The sequence below is a fragment of the Thalassophryne amazonica genome, chromosome 16 (genome assembly GCF_902500255.1).
Source record: "Thalassophryne amazonica chromosome 16, fThaAma1.1, whole genome shotgun sequence".
NCBI lineage: Eukaryota > Metazoa > Chordata > Actinopteri > Batrachoidiformes > Batrachoididae > Thalassophryne > Thalassophryne amazonica.
Window position 1 is genome coordinate 86,909,803 of NC_047118.1, and position 14,007 is coordinate 86,923,809.

At 42.1% G+C, this 14,007-nt stretch overlaps 1 protein-coding gene across 1 annotated transcript in view; it reads right to left on the reverse strand.

Moving 5' to 3' along the window:
- Positions 1–14,007, reverse strand: part of LOC117528782 (multidrug resistance-associated protein 1-like) — a 231,537-nt gene that overhangs the window by 123,532 nt on the left and 93,998 nt on the right. Inside the window, exon 10 of the mRNA XM_034191407.1 lies at positions 2,728–2,851. Within this exon, the coding sequence (XP_034047298.1) occupies positions 2,728–2,851 (124 nt within the window). The remainder of the gene's footprint in view (positions 1–2,727; positions 2,852–14,007) is intronic.

Below are 14,007 nucleotides of genomic sequence, written 5' to 3' on the forward strand. Positions count from 1 at the left end.
CCTGCAATTTTGCAAGTTCTCCCACTTAAAAATCATGGAGGGTTCTGAAATTTTCATCTTAGGTGCACGTCCACTGTGAGAGACATAATCTAAAAAAAAAAAAAAAAATCCGGAAATTACAATATTTGATGATGAATATGATTTGTTTTAAATAATTTATTTTTATGTTAGTGCTGCAAATAAGTATTTGGACACCTGTGAAAATCAATGTTAATATTTGGTACAGTAGCCTTTGTTTGCAATTAAAGAGGTCAAACGTTTCCTGTAGTTTTTCACCAGGTTTGCACACAATGCAGCAGGGATTTTGGTCCACTCCTCCATACAGATCTTCTCTAAATGTTTCAGGTTTGGAATTTCAGCTCCCTCCAAAGATTTTCTATTGAGTTCAGGTCTGGAGACTGGCCAGGACACTCCAGGAACTTGAAACACTTCTTACAGAGCCCCTCCTTAGTTGCCCTGGCTGTGTGTTTGGGGTCACTGTCATGCTGGACGACTCAGCCATGACCCATCTTCAACGCTCTTACTGAGGGAAGGAGGTTGTTTGCCAAAAGTTCGCAATACATGACCCCATCCATCCTCCCTTCAATACAGTGCAGTCGTCCTGTCCCCTTTGCAGAAGAGCACCCCCAGAGTATGATGTTTCCACCACCATGCTTCACGGTTGGGATGGTTTTCTTGGGGTTGTTCTCATCCTCTAAACATGGTAAGTGGAGTTGATTCCAAAAAGCTCTATTCTGGTCTCATCTGACCACATGACTTTCTCCCATGCCTCCTCTGGATCATCCAGATGGTCACTGGTAAAATTCAAACGGGCCTGGACATGTGCTGGCTTGAGCAGGGGGACCTTGCTGCCCTGCAGGATCTAAACCATGACAGCATCATGTGTTACTAATGTAATCTTTGTGACTGTGGTCCCAGCTCTCTTCAGGTCATTGACCAGGTCATCCTGTGTAGTTCTGAGCTTTCTCAGAATCATCCTTACCCCACGAGGTGAGACCTTGCATGGAATCCCAGACCGAGGGAGACTGACAGTCATCTTGTGTTTCTTCCGCTTTCTAATAAATAATCATAACAGTTGTTGTCTTCTACCAAGCTGCTTGCCTGTTGTCCTGTAGTCCATCTCAGCCTTGTGCAGGTCTACAGTTTTGTCCCTGGTGTCCTTAGACAGCTCTTTGGTCTTTGCTATGGTGGACAGGTTGGAGTGTGATTGATTGAGTGTGTGAACAGGTGTCTTTTTTACAGGTAATAAGTTCAAACAGGTGCAATTAATACAGGTAAAGAGTGCAGAATAAGAGGGCTTCTTAAAGAAAAATGAACAGGTCTGTGAGAGACAGAATTCTTGCTGGTTGGTAGGTGTTCAAATACTTATTTGCAGCAGTAACATACAAATAAATTATTAAAAAATCATATATTGTGATTTCCGGATATTTTTTTTAGATTATGTCTCTCACAGTGGACATGCACCTAAGATGAAAATTTCAGACCCCTCCATGATTTCGAAGTGGGAGAACTTGCAAAATCGCAGGGTGTTCAAATACTTATTTTCCTCACTGTATATATATATATATATGCATGCGTGTAAATATATATATATATATATATATATATATATATATATATATATATATATATATATATATATATATATATATATATTCTATTTCTACCTCATTTTCTTATTTTATTGTACTGTTACAAGTATTATTGTTTCTTATCCTTGCATACGCTGTTTGATGAACATTTTCCTCAACTTGCACCCATCTTGTGCGTTTTTTAAGAGCTGACGTAACGTGAATTTCTCCTCTGTGAGATCAATAAAGTTTTATGTTATCTTATAAACTCATTTATATTCTTGTGTAAATTCGTGTAAATCCATTCGAAGCCACAGTCTTTTATCCCAATGAAAGAAAGTCTAGATTAATTAAAGTCACATAATGTTTTCTAAAATCCTGTTTGAACAGCACAATGTTTATTTTCCTGGGACAGAAAAATTCTTACTGTGTTCCTGACGGCACAGTTCACTTTCCCGTTTCATCTGTGTTGATGAAGCCAGCAACAATTCCACGGTGTCTTGTCCTTATCAGACTTTCGCGCAATCTTCTCTCTGTCCGACGTCAATCCGTGACACAGACATACTGCACAATTCTTCTTTTAAAAACTTTAGAGCTCTAAAGGTTCGTGATGTCCACATGCTATGTTGAGCTTAAGCTTCGAGCAGGAGCCACACAGCGTCGCCACAGCAACCAACCAGTCCCACTTTACGACAACTGTCGAAACAGCCAGGTTTTTTTCTTTTCGAAACTCCCTGGATCTGAGGACTGACCTGTAGCTGTATCACACAGATCAGTGTCCGCGGACTGCCGCGGTCTTATAAAACTTGCACAATGTCGCTAAAAAAACACTTTGCAATAGAATTTTTAAAAACTCAGTGACGATCACAATTACAGAGTTAAACACTAACACCGACCCCCCCCCCCCCCCCCCAATGATGAAATCTGCGGAATTTTGCGGCTCCGCAGAGTTTTCACAGCTCTGATGGATTACATGGGTTGTTCCAGACATATGGTGAATATTTCATGCCCATAGCACCTTTAGAAATATATTTAATGCAAAAAATGGTGGCTTGTTCAATACTAATTTTACCTGCTGTGAACTTACATAAGAAAATGATTTGATGTGATTAAGAATGATGTCCACTGTGGCGGAAGAGGTAAAGGGTCCACTTACCTTCCCAGTGTTAGCTCTGTCAGGCTCAGTCAGCCTGCCCATATCTGGGCCTTTTGTCTTTTTGTCCAGCAGCTGTCCATCCTTTCCTATCTGAGTTATTGTGGTGAGACCGCTGTGACTGCGCCTGTGGAATGTGATCATGCAGGGAGTTAGAACAATCACAAAAGAAATGTGATCCTAAAAAAAACAAACTGGATGTCGGGTTGTTTTCAGTGACAGGACAACAGACAATCAATCAATCAATTTTATTTATATAGCGCAAAATCACAACAAACAGTTGCCCCAAGGCGCTTTATATTGCAAGGCAAGGCCATACAATAATTACGTAAAAACCCCAACGGTCAAAACGACCCCCTGTGAGCAAGCACTTGGCGACAGTGGGAAGGAAAAACTCCCTTTTAACAGGAAGAAACCTCCAGCAGAACCAGGCTCAGGGAGGGACAGTCTTCTGCTGGGACTGGTTGGGGCTGAGGGTGAGAACCAGGAAAAAGACATGCTGTGGAGGGGAGCAGAGATCAATCACTAATGATTAAATGCAGAGTGGTGCATACAGAGCAAAAAGAGAAAGAAACAGTGCATCATGGGAACCCCCCAGCAGTCTAAGTCTATAGCAGCATAACTAAGGGATGGTTCAGGGTCACCTGATCCAGCCCTAACTATAAGCTTTAGCAAAAAGGAAAGTTTTAAGCCTAATCTTAAAAGTAGAGAGGGTGTCTGTCTCCCTGATCTGAATTGGGAGCTGGTTCCACAGGAGAGGAGCCTGAAAGCTGAAGGCTCTGCCTCCCATTCTACTCTTACAAACCCTAGGAACTACAAGTAAGCCTGCAGTCTGAGAGCGAAGCGCTCTATTGGGGTGATATGGTACTATGAGGTCCCTAAGATAAGATGGGACCTGATTATTCAAAACCTTATAAGTAAGAAGAAGAATTTTAAATTCTATTCTAGAATTAACAGGAAGCCAATGAAGAGAGGCCAATATGGGTGAGATATGCTCTCTCCTTCTAGTCCCCGTTAGTGCTCTAGCTGCAGCATTTTGAATTAACTGAAGGCTTTTCAGGGAACGTTTAGGACAACCTGATAATAATGAATTACAATAGTCCAGCCTAGAGGAAATAAATGCATGAATTAGTTTTTCAGCATCACTCTGAGACAAGACCTTTCTAATTTTAGAGATATTGCGTAAATGCAAAAAAGCAGTCTTACATATTTGTTTAATATGCGCTTTGAATGACATATCCTGATCAAAAATGACTCCAAGATTTCTCACAGTATTACTAGAGGTCAGGGTAATGCCATCCAGAGTAAGGATCTGGTTAGACACCATGTTTCTAAGATTTGTGGGGCCAAGTACAATAACTTCAGTTTTATCTGAGTTTAAAAGCAGGAAATTAGAGGTCATCCATGTCTTTATGTCTGTAAGACAATCCTGCAGTTTAGCTAATTGGTGTGTGTCCTCTGGCTTCATGGATAGATAAAGCTGGGTATCATCTGCGTAATAATGAAAATTTAAGCAATGCCGTCTAACATGCATGTATAAAGTGAATAAAATTGGTCCTAGCACAGAACCTTGTGGAACTCCATAATTAACCTTAGTCTGTGAAGAAGATTCCCCATTTACATGAACAAATTGTAATCTATTAGATAAATATGATTCAAACCACCGCAGCGCAGTGCCTTTAATACCTATGGCATGCTCTAATCTCTGTAATAAAATTTTATGGTCAACAGTATCAAAAGCAGCACTGAGGTCTAACATAACAAGCACAGAGATGAGTCCACTGTCTGAGGCCATAAGAAGATCATTTGTAACCTTCACTAATGCTGTTTCTGTACTATGATGAATTCTAAAACCTGACTGAAACTCTTCAAATAGACCATTCCTCTGCAGATGATCAGTTAGCTGTTTTACAACTACCCTTTCAAGAATTTTTGAGAGAAAAGGAAAAGGAGATTGGTCTATAATTAGCTAAGATAGCTGGGTCAAGTGATGGCTTTTTAAGTAATGGTTTAATTACTGCCACCTTAAAATTACTGCCACCTTTACGGAGGGCTTTTTTATAGAGCAACAGACTCTTTTTCCAGGCTAAGTGAAGATCTTCTAAATTAGTGAGACGCCATTTCCTCTCCAACTTACGGGTTATCTGCTTTAAGCTGCGAGTTTGTGAGTTATACCACGGAGTCAGGCACTTCTGATTTAAAGCTCTCTTTTTCAGAGGAGCTACAGCATCCAAAGTTGTCTTCAATGAGGATGTAAAACTATTGACGAGATACTCTATCTCACTTACAGAGTTTAGGTAGCTACTCTGCACTGTGTTGGTATATGGCATTAGAGAACATAAAGAAGGACTCATATCCTTAAACCTAGTTACAGCGCTTTCTGAAAGACTTCTAGTGTAATGAAACTTATTCCCCACTGCTGGGTAGTCCATTAAAGTAAATGTAAATGTTATTAAGAAATGATCAGACAAAAGGGAGTTTTCAGGGAATACTGTTAAGTCTTCAATTTCCATACCATAAGTCAGAACAAGATCTAAGATATGATTAAAGTGGTGGGTGGACTCATTTACATTTTGAGCAAAGCCAATTGAGTCTAATAATAGATTAAATGCAGTGTTGAGGCTGTCATTCTCAGCATCTGTGTGGACGTTAAAATCGCCCACTATAATTATCTTATCTGAGCTAAGCACTAAGTCAGACAAAAGGTCTGAAAATTCACAGAGAAACTCACAGTAACGACCAGGTGGACGATAGATAATAACAAATAAAACTGTTTTTTGGGACTTCCAATTTGGATGGACAAGACTAAGAGTCAAGCTTTCAAATGAATTAAAGCTCTGTCTGGGTTTTTGATTAATTAATAAGCTGGAATGGAAGATTGCTGCTAATCCTCCGCCTCGGCCTGTGCTACAGAGCATTCTGGCAGTTAGTGTGACTCGGGGGAGTTGACTCATTTAAACTAACATACTCATCCTGCTGTAACCAGGTTTCTGTAAGGCAGAATAAATCAATATGTTGATCAATTATTATATCATTTACTAACAGGGACTTAGAAGAGAGAGATCTAATGTTTAATAAACCACATTTAACTGTTTTAGTCTGTGGTGCAGTTGAAGGTTCTATATTATTTATTTATTTTTTTTAATTTTTATGCTTAAATAGATTTTTGCTGGTTATTGGTGGTCTGGGAGCAGGCACCGTCTCTACAGGGATGGGGTAATGAGGGGATGGCAGGGGGAGAGAAGCTGCAGAGAGGTGTGTAAGACTACAACTCTGCTTCCTGGTCCCAACCCTGGATAGTCATGGTTTGGAGGATTTAAGAAAACTGGCCAGATTTCTAGAAATGAGAGCTGCTCCATCCAAAGTGGGATGGATGCCGTCTCTCCTAACAAGACCAGGTTTTCCCCAGAAGCTTTGCCAATTATCTATGAAGCCCACCTCATTTTTTGGACACCACTCAGACAGACAGCAATTCAAGGAGAACATGCGGCTAAACATGTCACTCCCAGTCCGATTGGGGAGGGGCCCAGAGAAAACTACAGAGTCCGACATTGTTTTTGCAAAGTTACACACCGATTCAATGTTAATTTTTGTGACCTCCGATTGGCGTAACCGGGTGTCATTACTGCCGACGTGAATTACAATCTTACCAAATTTACGCTTAGCCTTAGCCAGCAGTTTCAAATTTCCTTCAATGTCGCCTGCTCTGGCCCCCGGAAGACAATTGACTATGGTTGCTGGTGTCGCTAACTTCACATTTCTCAAAACAGAGAAACAAGTTTGATCCTCGGCGGGTGTGTCGTCGAGTGGGTAAAAACGGTTAGAAATGTGAACGGGTTGGCGGTGTACACGGGGCTTCTGTTTAGAACTACGCTTCCTCCTCACAGTCACCCAGTCGGCCTGCTTTCCCGGCTGCTCGGGATCTGCCAGAGGGAAAATAACGGCGGCTAAGCTACCTTGGTCCGCACCGACTACAGGGGCCTGGCTAGCTGTAGAATTTTCCACGGTGTGGAGTCGAGTCACCAATTCGCCCAGCCTGGCCTCCAAAGCTACAAATAAGCTACACTTATTACAAGTACCATTACTGCTAAAGGAGGCCGAGGAATAACTAAACATTTCACACCCAGAGCAGAAAAGTGCGGGAGAGACAGGAGAAGCCGCCATGCTAAACCGGCTAAGAGCTAGTAGCTGCGCTAAGCTAGGGGATTCCTAAAAACACACAAAGTGAATAATGTGTAAATAATTTAGAGGTGATTCAGCAGAGGAAGTGCTTTAGTTAAGGCACGTGAAGATTACACTGTGAAACAAATCGTTATCTAGGTAACTAGATCAATCTAACTGCGCAGATTAAACAGCTAACAGATACAGCAAAACACCGCTGTGCTCCGGAACAGGAAGTGATACAATACCGCAGTGAGAGCCAACCACCAGTAGAGGCAAGCAAGAGCTGTCAAAAGCTCAATAAACAATAAACAATATGTTGTTTATTCCCAACAATAAACTGAATGTTGGGATGTTTTCAGTGACAGGACAACAGACAGTAAACTGAATGTGGGGTTATTTTCACTGACAGGACAACAGACAATAAAGTGAATGTTGGGATGTTTTCAGTAACAGGACAACAGACAGTAAACTGAATGTGGGGTTGTTTTCAGTGACAGAACAACAGACAGTAAACTGAATGTGGGGTTGTTTTCAGTGACAGGACAACAGACAGTAAACTGAATGTGGGGTTGTTTTCAGTGACAGGGCAACAGACAGTAAACTGAATGTGGGGTTGTTTTCAGTGACAGGACAACAGACAGTAAACTCAATGTGGGGTTGTTTTCAGTGACAGGACAACAGACAGTAAACTGAATGTGGGGTTGTTTTCAGTAACAGGACAACAGACAAACTGAATGTCGGGTTGTTTTCAGTGACAGGACAACAGACAATAAACTGAATGTCGGGTTGTTTTCAGTAACAGGACAACAGACAATACAGTGAATGTTGGGTTGTTTTCAGTGACAGGACAACAGACAGTAAACTGAATGTGGGGCTGTTTTCAGTGACAGGACAACAGACAGTAAACTGAATGTGGGGTTGTTTTCAGTGACAGGACAACAGACAGTAAACTGAATGTGGGGTTGTTTTCAGTGACACGACAACAGACAATAAACTGAATGTTGTATTGTTTTCAGTGACAGGGCAACAGACAGTAAACTGAATGTGGGGTTGTTTTCAGTGACAGGACAACAGACAATAAACTGAATGTGGGGCTGTTTTCAGTGACAGGACAACAGACAGTAAACTGAATGTGGGGCTGTTTTCAGTGACAGGACAACAGACAGTAAACTGAATGTGGGGTTGTTTTCAGTGACAGGACAACAGACAGTAAACTGAATGTGGGGTTGTTTTCAGTGACAGGACAACAGACAGTAAACTGAATGTGGGGTTGTTTTCAGTGACAGGACAACAGACAGTAAACTGAATGTGGGGTTGTTTTCAGTGACAGGACAACAGACAGTAAACTGAATGTTGGGTTGTTTTCAGTGACAGGGCAACAGACAGTAAACTGAATGTGGGGTTGTTTTCAGTGACAGGACAACAGACAGTAAACTGAATGTGGGGTTGTTTTCAGTGACAGGACAACAGACAGTAAACTGAATGTGGGGTTGTTTTCAGTAACAGGACAACAGACAATAAACTGAATGTCGGGTTGTTTTCAGTGACAGGACAACAGACAATAAACTGAATGTCGGGTTGTTTTCAGTAACAGGACAACAGACAATAAAGTGAATGTCGGGTTGTTTTCAGTGACAGGACAACAGACAATAAACTGAATGTCGGGTTGTTTTCAGTAACAGGACAACAGACAATAAAGTGAATGTTGGGTTGTTTTCAGTGACAGGACAACAGACAATAAACTGAATGTGGGGCTGTTTTCAGTGACAGGACAACAGACAGTAAACTGAATGTGGGGTTGTTTTCAGTGACAGGACAACAGACAGTAAACTGAATGTTGGATTGTTTTCAGTGACAGGGCAACAGACAGTAAACTGAATGTGGGGTTGTTTTCAGTGACAGGACAACAGACAGTAAACTGAATGTGGGGTTGTTTTCAGTAACCTGAATGTCGGGTTGTTTTCAGTGACAGGGCAACAGACAGTAAACTGAATGTGGGGTTGTTTTCAGTAACCTGAATGTCGGGTTGTTTTCAGTGACAGGGCAACAGACAGTAAACTGAATGTCGGGTTGTTTTCAGTAACCTGAATGCCGGGTTGTTTTCAGTGACAGGGCAACAGACAGTAAACTGAATGTGGGGTTGTTTTCAGTGACAGGACAACAGACAGTAAACTGAATGTCGGGTTGTTTTCAGTGACAGGGCAACAGACAGTAACCTGAATGTCGGGTTGTTTTCAGTGACAGGGCAACAGACAGTAAACTGAATGTCGGGTTGTTTTCAGTAACCTGAATGTCGGGTTGTTTTCAGTGACAGGGCAACAGACTGTAAACTGAATGTCGGGTTGTTTTCAGTAACCTGAATGTCGGGTTGTTTTCAGTGACAGGGCAACAGACAGTAAACTGAATGTCGGGTTGTTTTCAGTGACGGGGCAACAGACAGTAAACTGAATGTCGGTTTGTTTTCAGTGACAGGGCAACAGACAGTAAACTGAATGTGGGGTTGTTTTCAGTGACAGGACAACAGACAATAAACTGAGTGTTGGGTTGTTTTCAGTGACAGGACAACAGACAGTAAACTGAATGTTGGGTTGTTTTCAGTGACAGGGCAACAGACAGTAAACTGAATGTGGGGTTGTTTTCAGTAACCTGAATGTCGGGTTGTTTTCAGTGACAGGGCAACAGACAGTAAACTGAATGTGGGGTTGTTTTCAGTAACCTGAATGTTGGGTTGTTTTCAGTGACAGGGCAACAGACAGTAAACTGAATGTCGGGTTGTTTTCAGTAACCTGAATGTCGGGTTGTTTCCAGTGACAGGGCAACAGACAGTAAACTGAATGTGGGGTTGTTTTCAGTGACAGGGCAACAGACAGTAAACTGAATGTCGGGTTGTTTTCAGTGACAGTACAACAGACAGTAACCTGGATGTCGGGTTGTTTTCAGTGACGACAACAGACAGTAACCTGGATGTCGGGTTGTTTTCAGTGACAGGACAACAGACAGTAAACTGATTGTGGGGTTGTTTTCAGTGACAGGACAACAGACAGTAAACTGAATGTCAGATTGTTATCAGTGACAGGACAACAGACAGTAAACTGAATGTCGGGTTGTTTTCAGTGACAGGACAACGGACAATAAACCAGATGTCTGGTTGTTTTCAGTGACAGGACAACAGACAGTAACCTGGATGTCGGGTTGTTTTCAGTGACAGGACAACAGACAGTAAACTGATTGTCGTTGTTGTTTTCAGTGACAGGACAACAGACAGTAAACTGAATGTCGGGTTGTTTTCAGTGACAGGACAACAGACAGTAAACTGAATGTCGGGTTGTTTTCAGTGACAGGACAACAGACAGTAAACTGAATGTCGGACTGTTTTCAGTGACAGGACAACAGACAGTAAACTGAATGTCGGGTTGTTTTCAGTGACAGGACAACGGACAATAAACCAGATGTCTGGTTGTTTTCAGTGACAGGACAACAGACAGTATACTGAATGTGGGGTTGTTTTCAGTGACAGGACAACAGACAGTAAACTGAATGTGGGGTCGTTTTCAGTGACAGGACAACAGACAGTAAACTGAATGTCGGGTTGTTTTCAGTGACAGGGCAACAGACAACAAACTGAATGTCAGGTTGTTTTCAGTGACAGGACAACAGACAGTAAACTGAATGTCGGGTTGTTTTCAGTGACAGGACAACAGACAGCAATCCGGATGATGGGTTGTTTTCAGTGACAGGACAACAGACAGTAAACTGAATGTGGGGTTGTTTTCAGTAACCTGAATGTCGGGTTGTTTTCAGTGACAGGGCAACAGACAGTAAACTGAATGTGGGGTTGTTTTCAGTAACCTGAATGTCGGGTTGTTTTCAGTGACAGGGCAACAGACAGTAAACTGAATGTGGGGTTGTTTTCAGTGACAGGACAACAGACAGTAAACTGAATGTCGGGTTGTTTTCAGTGACAGGGCAACAGACAGTAACCTGAATGTCGGGTTGTTTTCAGTGACAGGGCAACAGACAGTAAACTGAATGTCGGGTTGTTTTCAGTAACCTGAATGTCGGGTTGTTTTCAGTGACAGGGCAACAGACTGTAAACTGAATGTCGGGTTGTTTTCAGTAACCTGAATGTCGGGTTGTTTTCAGTGACAGGGCAATAGACTGTAAACTGAATGTCGGGTTGTTTTCAGTGACAGGGCAACAGACAGTAAACTGAATGTCGGTTTGTTTTCAGTGACAGGGCAACAGACAGTAAACTGAATGTCGGGGTGTTTTCAGTAAGCTGAATGCCGAGTTGTTTTCAGTGACAGGGCAACAGACAGTAAACTGAATGTCGGGTTGTTTTCAGTGACGGGGCAACAGACAGTAAACTGAATGTCGGTTTGTTTTCAGTGACAGGGCAACAGACAGTAAACTGAATGTGGGGTTGTTTTCAGTGACAGGACAACAGACAATAAACTGAGTGTTGGGTTGTTTTCAGTGACAGGACAACAGACAGTAAACTGAATGTTGGGTTGTTTTCAGTGACAGGGCAACAGACAGTAAACTGAATGTGGGGTTGTTTTCAGTAACCTGAATGTCGGGTTGTTTTCAGTGACAGGGCAACAGACAGTAAACTGAATGTGGGGTTGTTTTCAGTAACCTGAGTGTTGGGTTGTTTTCAGTGACAGGGCAACAGACAGTAAACTGAATGTCGGGTTGTTTTCAGTAACCTGAATGTCGGGTTGTTTCCAGTGACAGGGCAACAGACAGTAAACTGAATGTGGGGTTGTTTTCAGTGACAGGGCAACAGACAGTAAACTGAATGTCGGGTTGTTTTCAGTGACAGGACAACAGACAGTAAACTGATTGTGGGGTTGTTTTCAGTGACAGGACAACAGACAGTAAACTGAATGTCAGATTGTTATCAGTGACAGGACAACAGACAGTAAACTGAATGTCGGGTTGTTTTCAGTGACAGGACAACGGACAATAAACCAGATGTCTGGTTGTTTTCAGTGACAGGACAACAGACAGTAACCTGGATGTCGGGTTGTTTTCAGTGACAGGACAACAGACAGTAAACTGATTGTCGTTGTTGTTTTCAGTGATAGGACAACAGACAGTAAACTGAATGTCGGGTTGTTTTCAGTGACAGGACAACAGACAGTAAACTGAATGTCGGGTTGTTTTCAGTCACAGGACAACAGACAGTAAACTGAATGTCGGGTTGTTTTCAGTGACAGGACAACAGACAGTAAACTGAATGTCGGACTGTTTTCAGTGACAGGACAACAGACAGTAAACTGAATGTCGGGTTGTTTTCAGTGACAGGACAACGGACAATAAACCAGATGTCTGGTTGTTTTCAGTGACAGGACAACAGACAGTATACTGAATGTGGGGTTGTTTTCAGTGACAGGACAACAGACAGTAAACTGAATGTGGGGTCGTTTTCAGTGACAGGACAACAGACAGTAAACTGAATGTCGGGTTGTTTTCAGTGACAGGGCAACAGACAACAAACTGAATGTCAGGTTGTTTTCAGTGACAGGACAACAGACAGTAAACTGAATGTCGGGTTGTTTTCAGTGACAGGACAACAGACAGCAATCCGGATGATGGGTTGTTTTCAGTGACAGGACAACAGACAGCAATCCGGATGATGGGTTGTTTTCAGTGACAGGACGATGAGCATTAAGTTGCCACCTGCTCCACTGGCTTCATGCACCTACGACCTGTCCTCCAGTGACCTCTCCTTGTGGCTTCATCTCATCCACACCATAAATATATTGTTCAATAAATCTGTTACCTTTTTTCATCATTTACCTGCCTTATTGTATTTGGGTCTCTTTGCAGTTCCCAGTATTATACAACAGAAAGATCTTGTCTAACATGGACTCAGCTGGGGCAGGATCACCACACCAAGTGCTCTCCTCCAAGGAAAACTTAGTTCACCACCACCAGCAACAGATTTCAAAACTCCACAGTCCGTAATGAACAGCTGACCACTCAGGTAACACAGTTATGCATGCAATAATAATAATAATAATAATAATAATAATAAATAGCACAACTACAATAGGGTCCTCTCAGGACTTTGTCCTACTTGGGCCCTAATAATAATAAACAGTACAATTACAAAAGGGTCCTTGTAGGATGTTGTCCTACTCGGGTCCTAATAATAAATAATAATAAACAACACAATTACAATATGGTCCTCGTAGGATTTCTTCCTACTCAGGCCCTAATAATAATAATAATAAAGAGCATAATTTCAATAGGGTCCTTGTAGGACTTCTTCCTACTTGGGCCATAATAAACAGCACAATTACAATAGGGTGCCCGCAGGACTTTGTCCGACTCGGGCCCTAATAAACTCGGACTGCAAGCAGTCATATACGGGCCCTCGTGTCCGCGCATACGCCTCCCTGGGCCAGCGCGTCCCGTTGTGACCAGATATGGGCAGGTATGTACAGGGGCTGACCCGAATCACCTGCTGAACGACTTTGCAAAGTTTGGTGAGTTTTTGAGCATGGGAAAGGGCCGAAAATGGGGCTTGAACAGTATGAATAATAATAATAAATAATAATAATTATAAACAACACAATTACAATAGGGTCATCATAGGACTTTGTCCTACTCGGGCCCTAATAATAATAATAAACAACACAATTACAATAGGGTCCTCGCAGGATGTTGTCCTACTCGGGCCTTAATTAAAAATCAGGATAACACAAACAAAAACAGGATAACCACTGATGTCCTTAGTAATCATAGACAAGTATAGAAACTACTCAACCCCTGAAGATGAGAGAAATGTGACATTTTGATCTATAGTGAGTAGAGAGCAGGCTGAGATGAACCTGGAGATGTGGAGATAGACTCTGGAGAGAAAGGGAATGAAAGTCAGTTGGAGCAAGAATGAGTGCATGTGTTTGTTTGAAAGACGTGGAGCAGGTAAATAAGTTTAAATACTTGGGGTTAACTACCCAAAGTCATGAGTGTGGTAGAGAAGTGAAGAAGGCAGACAGGGTGGAGTGGGCAGAGCAAGTGATAACTACAAGAGTAAAGGAGTGCAGGTCATTGGTGAGACAGGGGACGATGCAGAGGACAGGGTGAGATGGAGATGGATGACCTCCT